At 42.0% G+C, this 24069-nt stretch overlaps 1 protein-coding gene across 1 annotated transcript in view; it reads right to left on the bottom strand.

The window, feature by feature from the left end:
* Nucleotides 1-24069, bottom strand: part of MRPL3 (mitochondrial ribosomal protein L3) — a 440961-nt gene that overhangs the window by 320284 nt on the left and 96608 nt on the right. The window contains exon 4 of the mRNA XM_069648722.1: nucleotides 16785-16883. Coding sequence (XP_069504823.1) covers nucleotides 16785-16883 — 99 coding nt within the window. The remainder of the gene's footprint in view (nucleotides 1-16784; nucleotides 16884-24069) is intronic.

The following is a 24069-nucleotide window of genomic DNA, read 5'->3' as shown; positions in this document are numbered from 1 at the left end:
CAGATGGTGTCCCAAACAAAACAATAACAAAAAAATGATTTTAGATGGGGGTTAGGGGCATGGGGGGGGGGGCAAGGCCACTAGACCACCAGGATTCTTTTTTATCATGAAAGGGGGATGGTCCTCTCCTCCCTCCAACCTAGATGGATGGGGGCACCTCAAGTAGCCCTCCCTGGGGGCAGATATCTGCTCCTATCTGGCCCCAAGGAGGGCTACATGAGATGCCCACCCATCCTTTTGGGGTGGGGGAGAGGGCCACCAGAAATCTTGCCACAGCCCCCCACCCTCAAGCCTGGGGCAGTACGTTTCCCCACCTTGGGGGCAAATAGGCACACTAATGTGCCCTTCTGCCCCTAGGAAAGGGGCAAAAAATGTTTTTTTTTTAAAATCATTATAACTTGTTTTGGGTGGGTGTGAGGGGGCACTAAACCACCATGGATGTTTTTAATGGAAAGGGGGTTGGCCCTCTCCCCCCCACCCCAAATGGATGGGGGGCATCTCATGTAGCCCTCCCTGGGGGGGGGGTGGGGGGAAGAAGAGGTCCACCATAAAACATTGGAATGGCCCCCCCAATGCATGGGGAAGTACGTTTTACCCACCCTGGGGGCAGATGGGCACACTAATGTCCCCATCTGCCTCTAAGAAAGGGGCAAAACAAAAAGAAAAATACACAAAAATTATAACGTGTTTTGAGGGGGTGTGGGGGGGGGGGGCCACTAAACCACCATGGATGTTTTTAGTGCAAAGGGAGGTGCCCACGGGTGTCTTATTTTCGGAAGTTCATGGGGTTCCCTGTTTTCCTTGGTGGCTTCGACAACCTAGGCCCAAATCTGTAGGTTGTCCACATGAGCAAAATCTGCTCTACCAAAAGACTTGGGGTTACAAGTGGTTTAGCCTTTTCCCTTTGCGCCCGGGTAGGTGCACCCACACATGTGAGGTACCATTTCCCTTTGCGCCCGGGTAGGTGCACCCACACATGTGAGGTACCGTTTCCCTTTGCGCCTGTGTAGGTGCCCCCACACACGTGAGGTACCGTTTTCGTCGGGACACCTGTGGGAACGCCGGAAGGTACGGCATTTGTTGTGTTCGCCTGGTATTCATAACGTTTCGACCCATTTGCTGCTGCCCTTTGTCACACAATGCTCTAATTTCCCCAATGTGACCTACATTTAGTCGCTGCTTTATGCACCATACACTTTTGTAACCTGCACAATTCACCTACCCTCCAAAAGGTCTTCCTGTGCTCTTTCAAAAAATGTATGCTTGCCCTTCCTCACCACATTTGTTTTCCTTATTTACACATGCTAAGTATGTCTGTTTAGGCGGTAAGCATAAAACTCCTGTGTACTATGGCTCAGTTTTTGGCTTGTGGTATTGCTTTTTTTGTGAAACATTACGAAAAATGTATGTTTCCTAACTGGAAGAGTTGGGGAATGTAGTGGAGCAGTGTTTTTCTAAAAATTCACAGAAGCCATTGCCTTACCGGGTCAACCATGCCCACCATATACCATTTTTTTCTGTCCAAACTATGGAATTTTTTTCCTACATAGTTGTTGCCTGACCTGCGTAATTCACCACTTCCTAAACTTGGAAATCTGTCTACTTTTCAGAAATATATGCCTTTCTGTCTTCCCATTCAGCTTTCCTACCCTCTCTTCCATTCCGTCCTCACATGTCTTATTGGAAAAAAAGGCCAAAATCCCCTACCTTTCACAAAACGGCCGGTAACCATATCAAAATATGTTTTTTTTGGTTTCCACTCAACCTGTTCTTGAAAGCCTGGAAAATGGGGAATTCTGCACAGCAAACCATTTGTTCCTAGCACTTACAAGGAAAAACCACAGGCTTCTTTGTACATCATTTTTTTGGCATTTTTTGAAAAACCCAAAATGTTCTCTTTTTTGGTTGTTTCTCTCACCTCCTACAGCAAACTAGGATTCCTTGGTGGCGTTACGACCGCCTACATGTGGGGAAAAAAGGGGCCCAATTTGGTTGAGGTATTTCATGTAACAAAAAAGTTACAAGGGAATTGAATGGTGACATACCGAAAGCACAAAAAAAAGGCATTGGCGGGGCGGGGTCCCATGGCAGTTTACGGGTTGAACTCAAATTTAGGAGTTGGGTTATCAATGATGATTGAGGTCGGGTTATTTCATGGTAAGTTATAAGATTACTTAGCAACAGACAAAATCAAGAAGTCCGTAACGTCCCTATTTTATAATTCCTACTATATGTACTAATGTTCCTCCTTAATTACCTGGGCCATTTGCCATTACGACTTCTACCCCTATAAATGGCAAACTCCTGTTCATGCAAATGCTTTTTTCTGTGTGCTGTGACTGCGAAGAGTTTGCGCTAGAAGCACTGGTCCTTAAATTTCTAATAAATACAGAACAAATATCCGGGGGATTTAAAAAATTGTTACAATTAAAACGAGGGAGAAAATCAAGTTTATGAAGCAGGGATCAAAAATATGTTCCAATAAATTCAAAACATTCAATTACAGTTTAGAAAGCATTTTATGTAAAAACAGGCTGCATCACACTCAATATAAGAGAATATGCAGAATGTGCAGAGCGAGCAGTGCAGAAAATCACACTGTATTGTTACAATATTCAACAATGCTATTCATCTCGGCAAATTGAAGGGTATGAATCTTAAACATTAATCAATTGAAATTAAGTCAAGCAACAAAACCCAGAGCAACATTTAAACCCAAAATTGGAGAGGTGGCATCTTTCACCAATGCAAACTAATAGATCAATCACCAGCAGTCTGGCGAGATTTTCCTCCCTCAAATGGATGTTCCTGGAAAGCCATTTAGAAGCCTGCCACGAGTGTCACACTTCGATAATCCAATCTATCTATCAGTCGGCCAGAAGGAAAATAAAACTGTTCTTTAAAATGAGCCTCCTAACTTGGAAAACCGCTGTGTAGCCATTCTTTGAGCTGGTGGCGACAAGCTATCTTCAGTCTAATTTACTTTTCTTTTCTCAAACATACTGTGCTTTGGCCAACTATAGAGACTGCAAATAAAACCAGGAGTTAACTTTCTAACAGTGGGCTATTTCATATGGATTCTCCTGCATTGACAAACAAAAAACCCCTTCAGCATAGCCTACCACCTTGCCTAAGGTCTATTTAGTGCAAGGTTATAAGAGGCACAAAGCAATTTGTACATTATGTGGAGGATCACGATGGGGAAACGTTTTCCCGATAATGGAAGTGGCACAGGCCAAGTGTGCAACCAGCCCAGATTCAACTGAAGTAGCAGAGTATGCATTTTAAATCACGGTCGGGGTCCCTTTCCCCAAACTATAAATGTGCACGTGTTAAGTGCATTAGCCTCATTTTGTGCCTGCTAACAGTCATAAAGTGCACCTAGGGGATGAACCCCCACAAGAAAATGGCAAAATTGAATCTCTATAGTATACAGGCAAGTGCCTATGCAAGAAATGTGAGCGCACATTCTATTCCCTCATCATGCGACTGAGCTCTTGGCAGCCATTTTACGTAAGTATCGATGGTAAAATTAATGGTACATGAAAACAAGCCCTGCAACCCCATTCAAAACAAATCTATACCACGACTCAACATGTAAAAACTGTAATGATCACACTGTCACCAACAGACACTGTTGAGGATAATAAGAAAAATGGTAGAAGTCAGTATATCCTTTATTCGGGATATTCGGGCCCGGGAGTATAGGTCGGGGGCAACGCGCTTGTCTTGGAAGCAAGACATTTGATTCGCAGTCCCACATTTAGAAACTGGTTTCGGGTATTGAGCGCATTATAAAAGATTAATTAATATCAATCCTATAAATGTACATAGGATAAAATCACACCATTATTATTCATCACACAAAAACAATTAATATCCAATAAAATAATCGCCCCAAAATACAAAAGGACATAATTCAGTTCTCCCCTGTAAATCATAATTATAATTGGTTATTGATAACGCGCTTAATATCCAGAGGTTTCTAATCGCTGACCTGTGTTGCTCTGCATCGTCTGGTTTCCAAGGCGAGCTCATGGCCCCCTGAGCTATCCTCCCGAGACAAAGCATGTACCAAAAAAGAAATGTCCACTCATTTAATAGTCCAGTTTATAAAATGTCCATCTCAAGCAAACTTCTCTTCCTTATTATCATGGATCATTTAAGAAATTGAATAAGAGCTGCAAAGATATATGGTGAACTTGCCCCAAGTAACTTGATTCTCATAATATTAGTGTTTGGACAATTAAAACATACTAATCTTGTGATCTAACACCTGCCATTCAAATAGAGCTCTATGTTAAATAGAGTTGTGGACCACTCTACAGTCGATATTGCCACAATCACCTCATTAAGAGGCTTTTCTAGCACTGCATCTTCTATCTCAACCTTCCAAAACTTTTCTAGATTGGCAATAATCTTTGACTGTTCAAAAGGAGCCTCACATGCTCCAAATGTGATACATTGATCAGGAGCCAGTGATCTAGAATCAGTGCAAAGGCCCATGTGCCCTCCTAATTGTATTTGTTGTCTATCGACATCCGCCAAGTAGCTCAATATTTCAGACCAATTTCAATGAGAAAAAAGGTGTATGAGCATTACTGAGTTGACCAGCAGTGGTCTATCCAGTTTATGCAGAGGCTAAAGGATACCCGTTTTGTTAGAACAAACACGTGGATATGAGCTTAATCGTAAAAGAAATGCTTTAGAAATATGAATATTTGCTGACAAGTTGTTATTTATTAGGAAACGACCACTCTTGGGTTGTTAAAAGATACTAGTACACAGTCTCCACTAACAGTTTTCCAATTCAACCAATCTGCCAATTCAACCATCCGGCCATCAACAAAAGATGTGGGTTAATCGTTGAGCCTTTTCTGGTGGTATTTATCTATTGCATGGCTTCGTGAATTGATGACAGACGATTCCATCTTTAACTCCTTCAGTCCAGGGACTTGCACTATGATTATGGAAAATCGATCTGCTGCTGGAGGTATATCAATGAACACACCTTCTGCGTTTTATTGGTTGTGTTCCCTTTCTGGCTCCAAGGCGGAATGGATTTTACAAGATTTGTCTGGTTTAAGTTTATCAGAGGAATTCAGGCAGCAGAGTCCTTAGCAATCGTGTATGTGCTGTAAACAAAACGCTAATATAATGTGTAGCGCTACAAACTCAAAAGACAAACTATAATAATGATGGTGTTATATTAGTTTACACTAGGCCATATAACACTGCACTGGTCTGGTTGGGTAGAAGACTCCACCTTGAAACTATACATGCTTGCCTACAAGATGGGCTTCCCTTTGGCACGCTAAAGAAAGAATATTCGTTTTGCATCACGCACTTTAACAAAACAGTCCACCGTGCAGTTGCTATGTCCATGTCTAGTTGCACCGCCAAATACTGGCTGACACCACTTGTAGCCGAAACTGGATAAACAATTATAAATCCTCCATGCCAACAGTGATGCCTGTGGGTTAGGATTGGTGATACATGGGATGTCATCTCTTTGCGTCCACCGAGTGCAGGGAAAATAAATGAGTGAAATAGGAAAGTTTCATGCTGTATTATCGTGCATTCTGTTTTAGGATGCCTCTGTGATGCCAATTCCGGGACTGAGCCCATTATTTTTTTTATTGTTCTGTAAATCTTACCAGACATTGATTGAAGGTATTCCCTGGGCTAGTCTATTGCAACAGCACATTCTGAGACCTGATGCTAAATCATGCCCTATAGGGAGTGCTAGGCTCAGCACTTTTGGGACGTTTAGGATCACTGAGTGACAGCCGCTAACTTTGCACTGTACCGCGTATATCCAGTTATAACAAGAGCCTTCTCTTAGAGTGGATGTGTGTCAGAAGGTGTTGGGCCACCCTCCCCTGAGGAGGATGAGGAAGAAGTCATCCGCAAGATGACTGGCGTGCACTATAGGTCAACGACGAACCAAGTAAAAATATGAAAGTGTTTATTGTCTCATGGCGTCAGGTAAAAAATAGGCAAAGAGGTATAGGATTGCTGGGTGGAGGGGGTCGAGCTTCTGGGAACTATAAAAAGGTGAGGCAGAAGGCCGGCCTATGCGGGCTGGCTTGTGTAGCGGGATAGAATGGGTGCCGTCAGATTCTTGTATGTTTGGGAAAAAGGCCTTGCTTGTTCTTCAATTGAAATTCATCTGGTGATATTTCCTGTAAAAAATATTGTTTTTTTAAAATATCTTTTGAAAAAACATCTTCATATTGTGATTAGCAACGATAATATGACTGGATACCAAGGCGTTGAGAGGAGGATTCGGGGTTGTTTAAAGAGGTGGGAGGCCCGAAGGGTCAGGAAAAGGAGTTTGGGGGAAGGGGGTGTCCTCCATAAATAAAAAACAATATGAAATACATTAGATGCATTTAATAATGATGGGTGTGGGAAATGAGTTTCTTTATATTGTCGGAATGTCTTGTTATGCCATAAAAGTGCTGTAGAAGGCAGAACATGCCAGGGAAACAATATACGATGTAAATGTCTAAACTTTGTTCATCTAAACGTTATGGGTGTTTTTTACATCGATTTAATGACCTATAACCGTAGGATTGAGGATCCTGTGAAAGTGAGAGAGCGATAGAATGTGTTTGAAGTTCTTGGAGAAGCCAGAAACCAAAATGCCTCCTTAAGAGGAAATCGTTGGTTTGTAAATCCATTTCTCTCTCATAGGTTTCAATGTTTTGAGAAGTGTATACAAGCTGAGACACTTACAGGAGGGGCACTGGACTGTTTTTTTTCTAATGTAAAATTTTTGACAGGTGGGAGCGCCCCCTAGTTGTCCTTATTCCCACCCCCTTTTGATATGGGTTTGATTTCTTTTTGATATGGAATTTGATATAAATTGTTTATATCAAAATGTTTCGATATCAAATTGTATTTCAATTTGATATCCGTTTTATATAAACATCTATTTAAAGTATGTGTACTTTGACACAGTTTGATATAAAGTGTATATCAAAATGTTTTTAATATGGGAGAGCATGTGTGCACTGTTGCTTGATCGAGAGCACAGTTAGTTGTGAGGAGTAAGACGGAGAGTGTTAGGGTTTGGTGAAGCAGCTGGGATGCAGGAGTGGGTGGTGCTGCGTGTGGGTTAGTGATAGCGATGGAATATAAAGCTATGCAGATTGGGCGACGTCACGCGGTGCTAAGACTTTTATGAATATAAATCTGGTGCACTAAATTACATCACGACTTGATAGGGGTTTTAGAGAGTTTGACTATAATTCTAGGGGGAAATCGCCAACATATTTTTATTTGGATTCAATATAAGAAGAATGGTTTTAGGCACGCCATGGGGTTGCGGTGGGGGCAGACATGCCCAGGAATGTATGTATGTAAGGCCCATGAAACCATTGAAAATAGAAGCTGGCAAAAGAAGTGTAATGTTCCAGCGCTGATGGGAAATGTGAATGTGTGGGTGCAATTGTGACCTTTTGTTATTTTTAAAATAGGCTAGTAGAGCCTTATAGAGCGCTTGATATGATAGTTTATTTATATAGCGCCTATACACAATGTGTTTCAAGCGCTTCTAAAGTTTCTATAGTTAAATGGGCCTGTAAAACTTGTGTGCTGTCTTAAACACAGGCATGTTTGTTTTTAGAACGAAATGGGTTTATAAAACATGTGGGGCTGAGGAGAAGGGTGTGTGTGTGAGACACATGAAAATAGCCGACTCTGACACACTGACTGACACACACACACACACACCCCCCCCACCCCCCCCCACGAAATCTAAGGTCTATGCATGGCTGCAGGCAATGCCTTTCCCTCATATAAAAAAAACTCCAAGTGTTTCGTAAAATGTTTCATTGAATGCTTCTGTGCCGAGCTGAAATACAGCGTACTCTCCTCCCCCCCCCCCCATGGAATTTGAGCTTAGGAGACTGGGGACAGCCTGTGGATTGGGGCTCTTGAGATGCCCGGGAGGGTTTGACCAAGTATTTGATAATGCCCCAGGACCCTGAACGTGTACATCTCCTGATAAACCCAGAAATGTAAATAGCTATTAGAATAGGCAATGTCAAGAGATCCAGGGCTGAGAGGACAGCCCATGAATCTGGGCTCTTGTTATGCCCAAGGGGTTTAACCAAGTATTTTAATTAGGTGTGACGAAATAACAATGTCAGGAGACCCACGGTCGAGTATTGCGGGCTCACACAATCTAAAGAGATAATATCAAATATTTAAAATGACGGGGAATTTATGATTATATCAAGCGATTTGAAACACTTGCCTGTGTATAGGCGCTATATAAATAAACATTATCATTACCATAATGCCCAAGGACCCCGAACTTGCACAGATCCTGATAAACACTTTAAATAGCTATTAGACTAGCCGTGACAAAATGGCAATGCCAAAAGATCCAGGGGTGAGTATCGAGTGCTCACACAATCTAAGGCGACAATTTGGGACATTAAAAGTTACGTATCATTAATGGTGTCAGATGAGTATCATGAGGGGAAAAAGAACTACAAAGCCCCTTCTACTTGTTCTATTAAAGAGGGGTCTCCTTAACCATTGTTACAATGCAGGGCTTGCACAAATTGATGTGTGAGGTGCAGCCACCCCTGTGAAGGTGAATAGATAACACAGACAGCCCACCCCCCAGGCACTGCTCTCAGTGGGAGGCGGTTTACCGGGCAGGCAGTGAGCGGGAGAGGGCTGGCGCCGGAGACCTTTGGAAACCTACTCAGAAGGCAGATATCTCGGCCGGAGCAGGAAGACACTGCCCGAGGTCCAGCTTATCTTATCACACACGCAGCACCACCCACTCCCACATCATCGTCGCGTCACCAAACCCTAACACTCGCTGTCTAACTCCACACCAATCACTTTGCCCTCAACCAAGCAACAGCACACCGCGCTCTCCCATATTAAAAACAATTTGATATAAACATTATATGAAACCATATCAAAGTACACAAAAACACTTTATGTAGCCGTTTATATCAAACGGATATCAAATCAATATAAAATTTGATATCAATTAATTTTGATATCAAAATGTTTCGATATCAAATTCCATATCAAAGCGAAATCAAACCCATATCCAAAGGGGGCAGGAACAAGGACAACAAGGGGGCGTTACGACCTGTCAAATGTTCATTGGAAAAAGGGGCCCCCTATAACTACTATGTTATTGTGTCATGTATTACTTCCCTTTGTTGCTAGATAAGATTTGCCAAGTGTTCCTCATTCATCATTGGGATTTGATGTCTGGCATTTTTCGTTCACGCAATCTTTCCCTCCACTATTGTTGCTGCTCTCCGGACTCTCCACATTTATGTCTTATTAAGTCAGTGTGCTGGCCCCTTTTACAATTACGACATGCTCACTCCCTTTCATCGTTAAGCGGATGCCTTTAACATTCTATGCCCAAATAAGCGCGCTTTATCTCAGAGTACATTTAGAAACCTTTAAATGTTTCCAAGTCTCTCTGATAAAAAAATCTTTATGCATATTATAAGGTCAAATTATTTAATGGGTTTAGCTTCAGATGAAGACTTTCTCTTATGATCTACAACAAGCAAGTTTTACAGCTATGTGTTTTTGGTGCATGAGAGACTACACAATGAGGAGTACCATAATTGCCCGATGCATGTGTCTTTCTCTTGCAGCATATTTATTGTGGTTTAATATTTACCTTCTCAGTTGGCTGCCATCATGCTTCTCTTTTGGAGGAGTGTCATTATGTTGCTGTGCTGAGGGAATTACTCTTAGGTTTACTAGCCCAGCTGGTGAAAATGGATATCCGGCGCTTATTTGCCAGAATCCGGATTAACATTAGCTAAACCTAGTATCATAATTTCAGTGGCTTCTGGTACCTGTAATTCAGGCACTCTGCTGTTAGTCTTCTTTTGCACCACCTCAACTAACACAAGCTGGATTTGCAGATGATAAAACAATGGGGTCAATTCAGCAATTCAAGTACAGCAGTCTGTAAGTGCAGGGATGCGAGAGCAATCAAACAATCTTTGCCCACAGATTTTACCTCCCAGGTCAGTCCCCGATTCAACAACTGCTGGGTACAAAACTAGCTTGGCACAAAATTGAAAAGGATTGTTTTTAAATTCCACACATTACAAAAACTAGATAGTAATACAAAAGCGTAAGCCAAAGGTTAAGTTATTATGGAAGCAGGAACACCACAAACAGAAATGCCCCAATTTCAAGACATTACGGAGAGCCTCAAAGTAAAGAATGTGCTAATTAAATACTATCAAGAATGGATGCCAATGAAGCTGTGTTAATTGAAGCTCCGAGCTTGCAATCTGTGTTTTATAGACATTTTGGGCGATCCATTCTCCTCATAGCCTTTTATACTGCATTATGCTTTACTTCTTGCAGCATTTTCTATATTTTACCTGGTTTTTGCTTAGGTCACCAGACATTTCAGAAATGGTGCAAGGGAATGTCCAGACTCTGCTGAGCAGGTGGGTAGCAGGAAGCTAGAGAATGAATGGTGATGAGCGCGGTGAGTGTCTGTGGGAGTAGAAAACAGGTGAGTGGCTGTCAGAGAAAGGAGTAAAATCTAGTAACCTTTCATCCTCAATTTACAGGGTCTCCAGTCAACGGTGACGGCTTTCCTTAGTGTAACTGGTGAGCTGGATGGGGAGAAGGACATTCGTGACCAGGGAGTAATACTAATATTTGCCCACCAGGTAACTTGCCTCAGTTATTTATTTTTAACGCAAGGACGAATTCTCGTGCAGCCATCTCAAGATAGGGAAAAGGGGCCTGCCTTTGAGCAGCCAGATATGGCTGTATGTCTTTTGATCTACATCAAAAGAACCCCATATCAATGGACAGACAATAAAAGGTAGACCTGCTACAAAGATCGAGCTAATTTAAAATGAAAAATTTGGACAATTTTGGCAGTAAAACACGGTCAAGTTAAAAGAATGACATGTTTAAATGTGGAGTGTTTCAACCCCCAGGAGCCCGGTCAGTGGACTTTGGGGGTGAGTACTTTGCATGTGTGACTAAATGTCCAAAGGAGGGCAACTAATTTGGACTGGCGCATCAGCCCTACCATGTAGTGAGTCAATGCATGCTTTTCCATGCAGCAGTGCTGAGCACCCAGACATCTTTGTCTGATGTATATGCATCAGATGCTTTCTGGCACCCCGACAAGAAACAGTGCATGGCTGCCTAGCAACCCAACACTACCACGCAGAGCCAATGCCTCAGAGACCTGCTTTCCACCACAGACCATGTGTGCTCCCCAAGTAAAAGGTGGGCACTGTGACACGGTGTTGTGAGAGCAGTTCATAAGTAGACCATCTCTTAAGTATAAAGTGTTTGAACCAAAAGAAGGAAAGGGGAGTAATTTGACCCAAATTTCAATCACACTAATACTCTGAATATCTTCACTACGGTGTCCAGTGTGATCACTCGTCACCACCCATCACATTATCCAAGCATCAGATGGAATCTCTGCCCAAAATTTCTTTCGCACCCAGGGGAGCCCTGGAAACAAAGGGAGCAAGAAGTTGTTACCTAAATGGTTGCCTTGGGGCCAAGACACTATATTGAATCCAGAAAATGCAGTACGTCCCGCCAAAGCTCGGAGCATGTTTCACACTTTGCCCCCCATTTTAACTGGTGCTAAAAAGGAACTTAATGTGCACAATGAAGCAATGGCTTACATCCAAAAACATTTTGCTCCCAAATGACTGCTGTCAGGGAGAGGCACAAATTCTACAGGTATCAACAAGAGTGAAACCATTGAGCAGCATTTTGCCACCCTACGGCCCTCACACGGTCTTGCAAATTTGCCTATTCTCTCACATGACAGAATTCTTACATTAGCCCGGGCAATGCCCATCAACAAGTGAATGGAAGAGAATAAGGCATTAAATGAAGAAGTGGGTAAAAATTGCAATTGCTCTTCATGTTCAAGTATTCATCTCATACTTGGTGGGGAGAGTGATTGAAGTCATGGAGGGTGTTTTCCTCTGCCAAGCATAAGAACAAGAAAGGGTGCAAGTCACTCAAGCTGCCCTACCATGTGCCCTTCCTAGATGAAAAGTGATTGGGGGTGGGTGGGGAAATCATTACTATGAACCCTGTAAAACAACACGGCACCCAAGGACTTCTTTTAGGTTGCAGGAGTGACAACTGAAGTTTAACATTTGCTTAACTCACACCAACTCGCACTGGACTTAAACCACCAGGCAAGACATATACAGGACTTAAATCACCAGGCAAGACATGCTACCCTGCCATGCGTTTTCCTTTTTAATCAAGCTCATGTGGTTGCCTAATGGGGCCTGCTCTGCCACAACCGAATATTCCTTTCCTGCAAGTAAATATATCCTTTCCCAATAGAGCTCTAGTAAGGATACAATATTTGTATCCGAATATTTGTTTTTGCGGGTAGGTACGAGACCATTGGAACGTTTGACACCAGACTTGCCTCTGGCCTCAGTTGTACATCATTACTGCACAATAGGGAGCTAGCCAATTCAATTAATGCATTTTAAATAAGTGACCATTAAATATGTAGTCTATACTTGACAATATTAATGCTATTATACCCTTTGCATTTTATCATAGTTAAAATAAACGTGCACAATCTTGCTTTACACGTGAATGGATTATTTCACCGCTATCTGGTTGTCAAATGTTTATAGTCTTGTTAGTCTGTTTCATCAACTGCTTTTGTCAATAACAGCCATATGCCTGGGCAGCTGCACTTATGAGAAAGCACACTATAGCTAGTGGCTTACCTTTGCTTCCAGATTGCTTAAGTTAAGCATGTTAAGAACCCTTTCATACAAAGGTTTCCTGTTTGGAAAGGCTAGAACGCCTCAATAACTGCTTGATGTTCTTTGTTCACGACCTTTTCTGTGACTCCTTTAGGAAGTGCCTTGATGCACTGCCCTTTTGTCTGAATGTCTATAATTCATTCACATGATGCACCATATGGTGGTTCTCTTATGTGTCTGGATTTTCTCTCCATGGCTCTCTCGCAGCTAACTTTTTTGATGTGGCCTCATTAAGTGGCAATGCTTGTATGGTTCTTGGAGGATGATTTCACCTCGTTTCCATAGCTCCTCTCTCCCACTCCGGATCCCAGCATTCACCGTTTCACACAGTACATCCAACACAGTACCTTATCTCTTGCACTTCTGACATTTTGGATTAGCTGCCCCAGATTATACGTGTTTGTGTTCTAGGGGGAAGTGCTCCCCTAAAATATTTCAAGCTAGATTATGGGAATGTTGGAAGGACTTCAATGAAAATGAAAAGGGGTTGTACGTCCACATTTGGTGATAGTATACAGCTCTCAAAGATTTCTGCTTGGGGGCTGGGTCCGCCATACACGTCATAGTGGAGTATCCCATACCTGATCACCCCCACTTTTCTTCTCCTGGGAATCGGAGGGCATGAGGGGGCGTAGCACACTTTAGATGATGCACCAGATTTGAACAAGATATTGAAATTGCTGTTAGCATTGAAATGGTATATCGCCAAGCTACCAAGCTATGGCGCAAGCATGATCCTCCATCTAAAATGACGCTGATGAAGAGGTTGTGGTACTTTGCCGTTAAAATCAATAACATGTGTATTTCAAAGAGTTGAAGCAATATTTTATGGAATCTGGTCTCACTTTCTTATGGAAGAAATTAAGGAATGCCTTCATCTAATGTGTCCTACCAGACTACGAACATTGTGATGGTTTGATCAAGGTGACTGCTAAGTGTGGCTAAATATTGAACAGCTGCAAACTATAGACCCATCACCACTGTGCCGTTTCTTCTGAAACTCTTGGACAGAGCAGCTTACCTGCAGATCCAAGATCACCTAGAAGTAAATAACCACTTCAGACATAGGCAATCCGGCAAAACGGCGCTGACCGGCCAAGGACAAAGGCAAACTAGCCCTCCTTATACTATTAGACTTGTCAGCTGCATTTGACTTAGTCAACCACAAGGTCCTCTGCATCCACCTCACCTCAGCAGCACACGTTTCAGACAAAGCTAACAGCTGGATCCAATCATTTCTCAACAACAGAACAATGAGGGTCTTCACACCCTCGGCCTCCGCACAACCAGCACCAGTCACATGCAGAGTCCCTCAAAGATTGTGCATCTCCCCCACGCTCTATAATGTGTTCATGAAACCACAGTTTGATGATCTTGACTATTTGGGTGTCACCAACACTAATTATGCCAAAGACACCCAGATACTCATCCCTCTTACTTGTGACTATGCTACTGACTCTAAAGCTCTGAATAACATTTCTAGCATCATCCAGGCCTGGATGCCCAAGCATGGTCTTTGTCTAAATGATGAAAAGACGGAACTACTCATCTTGGGCTCACCATCCAAACTTAATAACCTTAATGATCAGTTCAGTTAATTTAACATTGATGGCAACAACATCAATGTCTCAAAGGTTGTACAAACATTAGGCATCTACATTGACTCTACTCTGAGTCTTTCTAGACAAACCAATGTGATAGCTTCCTCAACAGCCTACATCTGTAAGTAAATTACAGCCTGCAAATCATATCTCACGACTGCCAACCGCATAACACTAGCCAGAGCACTGGTCTTATGCAAGATCGACTACTGCAATGCGCTCTACCTGGGAACTAACCAACAAAATCTGAATAAGATGCAGGTAATACAAAATAACGCCATCAGATCAGCACTTAACATTGCCAGGTCAGAACACATCTCCTCATCAAGACAGAACCTGAACTGGCTTGCGGTCAAAGAATTGCCCTCAAAACCATATTCTTGACACACAAGTGTCTCTCTAATAAAGCACCCAGTTACCTTGCCAAAAACATCTCTCGAAATATCTCAGAGCGCTCCACCAGAGCTGCACAGTCACACTGTCTTAAAATCCCACGATTCAAACAGCAGAAGGCAGGAGGTAGTAGCTTCCCGGTATTAGCAACCAGGCTATGGGACTCACTACCTTTAATGATTAGATCTGAACTATCCTTTCCCACACTCAGAAAAAATGCCAAAATCTGGCTCTCCACGCAAGAGAATTACCAACCTGTCACCCTGATGACCTTACTCTTGTACTTTGCATCATACGTAACCTCTTGCAACTGCACACACATCACTGTTCTAATTTAATGTATGTATTATTGTAATTTCTACTGTATTACTCTATCTTATGTACCTACATTTGTAACTTCAGTCACTTCATTTTCACTTCTTGTAACTCAATGTATATACTGTTGTAACCCTCACTGCATATAACCACTTGTTAATTATCGTAACCTGTAAACGATTCTCATGTGATGATGAGCCCAGGTGCCACAGGGCTTGGTGCGCTCTATAAATAAATAAATAAATAAATAAATAAAGCTGCAATTAGTATTGAGTGTTGGTGAGCATGAGATGGAGGAGGATGATGATGATGAGAGAAGGGGGTTAGGCTCATTTTATGAAGTAACTTGTAACTGTATGCAATAACCCATTAATATTTATGTTATTTATTTATTTTTGGGATTTGTAGAGCGCACTACAGCCCACAGGTATGGAGGCGCTAACATTAACAGATGTTGAACAAAAAATGTAAATATACCCAAACGTTAACACAATTTTAATCGATTCAGGAATTCTCTTTTTGCCCTATTTCATTTGCGTGTATGCTTTCTCTGAGCTCGTCTTTCTGTACAATATTCTAACGTACCTTCATCGGTATGTTAATAATTCCCAGCGACCATGTGCCAACTCAAAATGAAAACATTTTTAGGACAAACATTGGTCAAGCTGCCACATTAGTTATCAAGATTTCACATGCTTCCCCGTCAGATGACAAAAAGGAAAGTCTGCAGTAACATTTGTGAGCCCAGACTGGCAGTCAAAGACTAGATGAAGATGCTTTAACATTTTCCATGCGTGAATGATAAAGCAATATTTTACAGACCCCCTGAATCACGCAAATCACACGTGAAATAGCACTGTGTTGCAGAATTGACGTATGACATTTCAGAAAGCTGCATGTTTAAAATGAAATATGCTAAATTGATGTAATTTATCATGCATATTGTGAATCTGCAGGGATTTAAAAGAAGCACGCTGCATCTAGTCAGAAAAGTATGAATACTCATTGAAAAACAAACCCTATGCATGAATACTGCTTGTAAACAGGGCACTGCATGGTTTAGCCATTCTCATCTACTGGGGCAATTCAAAGGCCATTGCCTGGGGTGTGGCCAGGCACGCAACATTTCCATTTCCATGGATGCCTCTTCATGCAGCTTTTCAATTTTGGCGAATGCCTCTTCTGACGCAGAAAGCGGCCGTCTCCCTCTCCCTCCCCCAACCGTGTGGGTGCTTCTCTCTGCAGAGCAAGGGACAGAGGGCCATTGTAAGGGCATATGTCTTGCATTCCATTTGAACACATTTCCACCCTCTTTTAAGGGTAGAAATTGAAAAAAGAAAAAAAGCAAACGGGCAATGCTTATGGTATGCAGTGCTCATGAGGCATAGGTTTGAAAAGAAACCTACCCTTCACCCACCATGTCCTGGATAGGCTACACATAAGGGAAACAACCAGTGAGGAAGCACGTGGACATTGCGCACGAGGGCCAAAACTGCACTGGTAAAGACAAGTGCACATGCAGAAGTGGCATCTGACAAACTTTGTTTTTTCTACCACTTAAATGTGCAAGGGCCACACAAGGTGGTAAAAATGCTACAAGGATACCCCTCCCCCCTCTCCCCTCATCAACAATACTAGAAAAACATTCTAAATGAAATAGAGAGCTTACATAAAATGGTGATACGTTTTTTCCTCCGACTGTTAGGACAGCACTGCTTTCCTTGGATTCCTCTTTTGGGATGTAGCTGATAACATGACAGTCTTGTACCTGGAAAAAAGATATTAGCCAAAACTGCATTATGCTTTATTTCGATTAAAAAAGTGAAATGTTTGTACATCATGTAAACATCTGTTTGATGATCAAACATTAGGCACAATTCGGTTTCTCATATCCCAAGACACATTCGCATACCAGCATCACTTTACGCCTGTAACATAATGTAGATATGTTCTCTTAATTGCAACTACCTGTTTTTACTCGGATGTACCAAATTCCATCAATACACAATTCTTCATTTACATTAAACAACATGTTTTAATATCATAGGAGTACTCCAGCAGACAGTTAAAGTGAACTGCAGCCAAGTATACCTATGAACCTAAAATATTCACATTAGGAATTTGCAGAGTGGGCGTGTTGCACTAATATTCTTGCACTGTAGATCCGACCTAATGTGTGGGAAACATCATCTAAAAGGCTGTCAGAACATTTGTTTTCATGTACATAAACACATGAGTAATACACACTCTGTGCACCCCACTAACACCAACAGCCTTGAATGAGGGGCAGCAGTGGGGAAGAAGCAGGGAACGGGCCATAGAACTGTTTGTTTCAGACACTGGCATCCATGTGCCAGAAGATGACCCAGTGGCAGCCTTGTTTGGAATGTGCAGAGTGTCTTGCATGTGCCTTTCGCTCAGAACCGTTCAGTAGTGCAGGCACTTTGGGTGCGAGAGCAGGCTCAGGTTGGTGTACACATAAGATCAGTGAGAGGAACCTTCTTACACAAACCTTTTCCTGCATTGTGAGGTGGTGGTACTGGGCATGAAATAGAGAACCTATGCAAATTAAGATGTTTCAAGCATTTGATGGCTGAATATGAGAATAGAAGGCAAACCTTGGCTATACAGAAGTTTTCCTGGCTTATAATAAAAAACATGTATTAATTAAGGCTCTGAAGAGGATAGTACTCCCCTGCAAAATGGGAAATGTATAAATAACAAAAACAAAAAAAACCTGACTCGTGATCATAGGGATCATTTCTTTCTCAGGAATGGCTTGGAAAAACGATTTAGAAACTCATGCCCTACTAGCGAAACCTTTTTCAGCCGAATAACAAACATATTCGTTATTCTGTCATCTCGATTCACTTCAAAATCTGGACGAGTCAATAAGGCTTATTTAAAAAGTCAAGGCTGAAACATTCAAGCAAAATTCTGCTGCATTTCTGCACACAGCCACATATTTATTTCTTCACTACAACATTCAATTGGTATATTAGTTAGCGTTTAATGTGGTATCTTTTGGCTGAATGTTCTCAAATGTCTTCAAACCTGATTTGAAGATAGATCAACTTCCTATGGATGTCTGATATAAACATAGAACGTTCAAGTTTAATGTCAATGTAAATGTTTATTTTTAGAGCTTCATTGTCCTATTCAAGCACTGTAAATATCTGGCAGATAACCAGAGAAATGGGTCACAAGGAGTAAGAATAACTTGCCTGGTGTAAAGTGGGGCTTCTTTTGATAAGTAATCCAAAAGGGACAAAAAGTACTAGCAAGAAGAGTAGTACACACTGTGCAAGAACAACACACCTTTATTGCCCGCTCCCCCCACCCCCCCAAACAGCTGGGAGGATACGTTCAGACAGTCCCGTGAATGAACTGGGTGAATGGTTCTCAACCATGCCCATTGCTGAGGCACCGTTTATGCAGCAAAACCTGAATTGCAGTTTGGTCCGGTCAAAATAAATGTTTGGCCAGCATTACTGAGCCTCTAAGGGACCCTATACATTACTTAATGCTAATTGGTGAAAACACTTCCTGGAACAGAACACTCTACGACCCCTTCATGACATCATGATGTAAAATATCCTGCCCCTTCATTACATCCCTTAAGCTGACCAGCAAAACAACTCTTAGCTGTAATTGGCTGGCACAGTTCGACACACAAATAGATAATAGCTCCAAGCTAATTGGACCCTGTTTTGCACCGAGCACCGGCATTGTTACAGCGCCTGGAACATCATATCCCAGTTTCAGGATTGGTTCCCCTCCTCCTCCTTCGCCTTGTGCATGTGCCATCCCTCCCAGTCTCTTCCCTTGCATCGTGCCAACTATAGTTTGAAAATTATTTGCGGGAAACCATTGGTGAATTTCCATTTCTCCTATTTAATCCTCTTTTACTATTGTATATGCTGGCCAGACCCTCAGTACCCAGCGCAGTGCCCTTGAAACCTATCGTGCAAGACAGCACCTGGGTTCTGGCTGTAGCTTTCCACCCATGAGAAAGATTTCCCTTGGCAACAAATTAGCTTCTGTGGGCTCCATCATCTCTCAACCTTGGTGAGCTGATGCGCTGTTTCCCCGTGTCAGCAGAAATTCAATTTTACTGTGTGCTGTGGCCGGAAAGACAGAAACATAAGAAACAAAGCACATTTTAAAAACCCACTGGGTATAGAGATTTATAAGGAGCCCTTAACACTATAAAGTGTTGTGGACAAGGGCCTGAATCAAATATATCTGTAAATGTCACCAATAGCTTAATTGGATGGAAGATATCAGTGCAAATTTGGGCCACGTGGATCTAGGTATGGCAGCTTGTAATCCACCCTCATTTTGAAACATCTTGAATTTCGAATAGGGCCATTATAAGGCTTTCCACATGAGATCTGCATCTGTACTGGCAAATTGGTTGACAAGGATGCATTACAGAGGGTGAATTAACTAGCTATTCTTGGTTCCAAAAACAGATGATATAAAGTGACAATGAACCCGCAGATCAGTGTTGAGATAAAGGTTTTTCGCCTGACCAACCAGAAGGTTCTAACCTTCGAGGGGTGCAAAGCTGAGGTGCTTCTTATGAATAGCCTCTATGGGAGGAATCTGGACATGCATTGGGATACATTTATGTTCAAAAGAACTAAGCATTCATTGCCAGCCAACACAGACATAAGGCATGCAGGACAGTGCATTGTGCTGATTTTTCTGTAGGAAACAGCTGCTAGAATGATAGGTCTGCTTTAACTCTAGACAGAGATCTTGAATTCCAAGAGTGTTGGTTCTGTGCTAGGTCTTACTATCAAGAACATGGCCAATCTTTTCGATGCACAACAGTCCCTGTAAACGTAATCAGAGCTAGAATTGTTTTTTAATCTTTTGGCCTTTGTGCAGATGCCATTGTTCCTTACTTGCAATCAAGTTATGACAGTCAAAGCCTTGGTGCTATTCCCGTTAATAAGAGAGACAGAATCTATTAATGTCTTCCCCATCAATTCTCTTTTGATATAGATTCCATAGAGAGACTGTACATCTTTAAAAGCTTTGGCATGCCCTACAGACTTTGTCATCCTTGCAGAGAGTGATCAGCTGATGCTAAGGGTAGCCAATAAAAGTTGGTGCTTTCTCAATAGTTAATGATGTCTTAAGCTTAAAACCTCATCAACTGTCGTACCAGGGTGCATTACGGGATGAGTGCAGAGAGAGCATTATGAAACGTAGTGTAGTAACAATAATGCGCCTATCGCCACCAAATAACAGACTTCTGAAAACGAATGTAGAGGAGCAGACGTACATATCTGTCAGAGATCCTACGCCCCTACCTCCCCTTTATTGGAGCCATGAGACCATACCCTGTCTAACTTCAGCTATTGTACCAATAGTACAGCGAGTATATGGAAGACAGTATCGATAGAGACGACCAAATTGGATGTAACCTCGAGTTGACGACAGCCTACAGGAGGAGCTCCCTGAAGGTATATCAGAAAGAGCCAAGAAAATTGACCGATGGTATCATAAGAAAGAGAGCACAACTTCCTAAAGCACTAAATGAACACAATGTATGGATCCTAGAGGCAAAATGCGAAGTAAAGAATCATGTGAACCTTAAAGTGTAAAAGAAGAGGGATTACACAGTAAAATGTTCTGCAGAAATCAGAAGCATGAAGAATGTACAGACGTTGAAACGCAAGACAGATCAAGTCATCATATAGGCTAGCTATAAACAGTAAATAGAATGCAGGCGGAGCCGTCATTATATAGAACCTGGACATTGCTATCAAGAAATAAGTAAGCCAAAGAATCAAGGAGAATGAATGTCGCAGTAGAATAGCAGGTTATTGAAGCTGTATTGGGAGGCTGTCTGGCCTGAAGTCAAGAACCGAGTAGTCAAAATCAGCTATCTATGCTGAAGAGGAACGTGTGTGCGGAGGATGAATCCTCTCACGTTAAGGTGCAAGAAAGAACACAAAGGATGCCAAGTCTTTATTCATTTAAAAGCCTGCAGAATGAGCAGAATCGTGGTCTCTTGTCACTTGAGTCGAGGATGAAAATAGGGCTTGAACTTGAAGTTCCAGATAATGCCCTCACTCCCGTTGCATTCCCAGGACGAGAATACTCTGCAAGGTCAAGTACAAACAGAATTTCATGGCAGAAGGAATGGGTGATGAGAGATGATTGGCTACTTGGGTGGTAAGGCAGTCTCATGTCCTATCTACTTGCACCTGAGTCTTGGCTTACATGCTGCTAATTGAACCGAATGTTCCAGACATGGCACTCGGGTGCCAAACCAATTGAATTAGTCCGTAGAACGAAGGACGAAGGACCTTATAGCTTAAGAAACCAATGAAAGACTAACTGATTTTTTTTAAATGACACGTATGAAGAGGTAGCCATAAGTTGTCCACCCGATATCGAACAGTCAAAAACAAACCTAGCTCCTATGTGATTGTATATCTAGATGTGTCCCTTAACCAATCCCAAACCTTGATAGGTTTTTCACCATTGCCACGTAGTGTGATGTCACTCTGATGCATAAAGAAGTATATAACTATATTTTTTGTGGAAAACAGCAACTTGCCATCTTCTGGAGTTTGTACGGTTATTTTGACTCAGAATTACTCTGGTGTAATTCTATCCAGCAATAGATGCACGTTCCACGGGCCATAAACTCATGTGGTAGCGGTGCGGATGGTTTCAGAACTAGACTAGTTTGACTTCAGAGTTTCGAACGATCGGGCATCCTACGCCATCAGCTGGAAGATCGAGGAGTTTCCTGTGGAGAGCGGCCGACAGAAATAAACTTGCAAGAAGAATTGAGATGGTGGGCAGGTCCCACTTTGAAGAAATCCCTGCCTCGAGTTGATTGAACGGATGTAAGAAGACTAAGGGAAACGGCAATATAAAGGGGCAGGATTGTGATATTTTTGCGTAGCGGTAAATTTTGTGTGGATACAGGTACACATAGGTAATCCTATTTCAAGAGAGATGAAAGAAGACATCTCAAATTCCAGTCGGAATATTAAGAGAGAATATGCACGGTCAGGGCCATCTAAGGTGCCGTCTTAAACTTGGTATGGGGTAATATCATTGGAGACGAAGAGAGAATACCTCTTACTATAAATGATTATAGGGTACAGAGAAGGTTATCACAGGGGGTGTTCATGTGTATTGTGTTATTATTAGAATTGTTATGCTATGTATAAAGTTTTGAAAAAGAGAAACTGAAAATTTTAAACAACGTTGGTTTGAGTTAAGTGTAGTAAACGATTGGCACCAGTCAGAAGACAGATAGACAGATAGGTTGTTGAGACAAAAGAGGATTGAGCTGCGATTGATGGTGCTTGCTCATAAGATTAAAAGTCTTGAGCAATAAGCTTTGAGATAAGTAGAGAGTGAAATATAAATAAGGTAACGACCTGGTAAGTATCGACAGTTAATTGAGACTTGCCATTATGGCGGACACTCCTCTTATGCACCTTTGTAAAACATGACCGTGACATGCGCCCAAGCTTAAAGAGTACAATGCAGAATGGGTAAAGGGCACAGCTGATAACATTTTTATGCCATGGCCACAAGGGGGGGGATCATTGTCAAAGGCAGTATTACAACACAACCACATATGTGCAGTTGCATACACAGGAAAGAAATTAGAGAAAAGACTGGCAGTTTTAGAACTTTGGAAAATGTACCAAGAGGAGAAAGAAGATCCATTACAGGAGGAGTGGATGCTTAAATCAGCATAAAGGGGAGGGCATTGAGCCCTCGGCTCCTCTTACTCTGCCCAAGACTAAAAGCTTAAATGTAGAGGAGACAGGATTTTTTCTGTTAAAAAAATTAAAAGCTACAGCGGGGTATAGTAACCAGACGTATGAACCCTCCACTTGTAGTAGTGATGACAGTCTAGAAGAGAGTAAAAGGAAGGAAGATGTCTGCAAGTTCAAACGAGATAAAGAGGAACGAGGTGAGAGATCTAATATCAACAGATATAGATAAATTAAGAGACGGAAAGGAGAAAAAGGATAGGTTCATTGATTTAATGCTTGTACAGAACAAATCAATGGGAACACCGATATTACTCAAGTTAGATGGGAAAAGTATCGAGGAAGTTAGGCAAAAGGATGACAAAGACGACCAAGAAAAGAAGTATAGGGAATGAGAAAAGCAGTTGAGGGAGGACGAGCAAGGAAGGAAAAGCAGGGAACGATGGGAACAGATATATAGAGAAGAAGAAGAGAGACAAACAGGCGGAGAAACAATGGAAATATGACAGTCGGAAAAAAGAAATAGAAGAAAGGGATAGGAAAGAAAGGTAGAGAGAAGAAGTAGTGAAGGAAACAAGATTATAGAGGAGAGAAGAACGAAGGGAAGACGAACAAAGACAAAAGTAAGAAGGAAAGCACGAAAACAAGAAGGGATGCGAGAAAGCGAATGGAAGAAGAAATAAAACAGAATCAAAAGGCGGCGAGATCTTGATGCCATTTTCGTTCTTAAAGAAAGAATAAGACCAAGCGAGAAAATACTGGGGCAATGGGAAACGGTAAGCAATGTTTTCCCTATGAGAGAAATAACTCAAGAAATATCTAAAGTAGCACAAGAAGAGGAAAGATATGATGCAGAGAGTATTAGAGAGAGGATACATAAGATATATCAGCAGATGAGGCAGAACAGTGAGTATGGGACTCAAGGGAGCGGCAAACGATCCTGATACCTAAACCACGGGATGAGGATGGAAACATGCTCAGTGATGAACGAAGAGCAATGTCTTTGAGTAGATTAAATTTAGACAGAGAAGATGATAGTCGCACCAGTTGAGGTAGAGCCATGTCAGATGAAGAAAGGGGGTCAGGTTGCAAAACACAAGCAGAGGGTACGCTTAGGAACTCAAACCATGGATAAAGAAGTGAGATGGTCAGATCTGGAACACCATAAGAAGAGAACACCAGATCCTATAC

This window comes from Ambystoma mexicanum, chromosome 2q (assembly GCF_040938575.1).
Source record: "Ambystoma mexicanum isolate Mex_15411 chromosome 2q, UKY_AmexF1_1, whole genome shotgun sequence".
Classification (NCBI taxonomy): domain Eukaryota; kingdom Metazoa; phylum Chordata; class Amphibia; order Caudata; family Ambystomatidae; genus Ambystoma; species Ambystoma mexicanum.
This window is presented reverse-complemented; position numbering and strand designations above follow the sequence as displayed.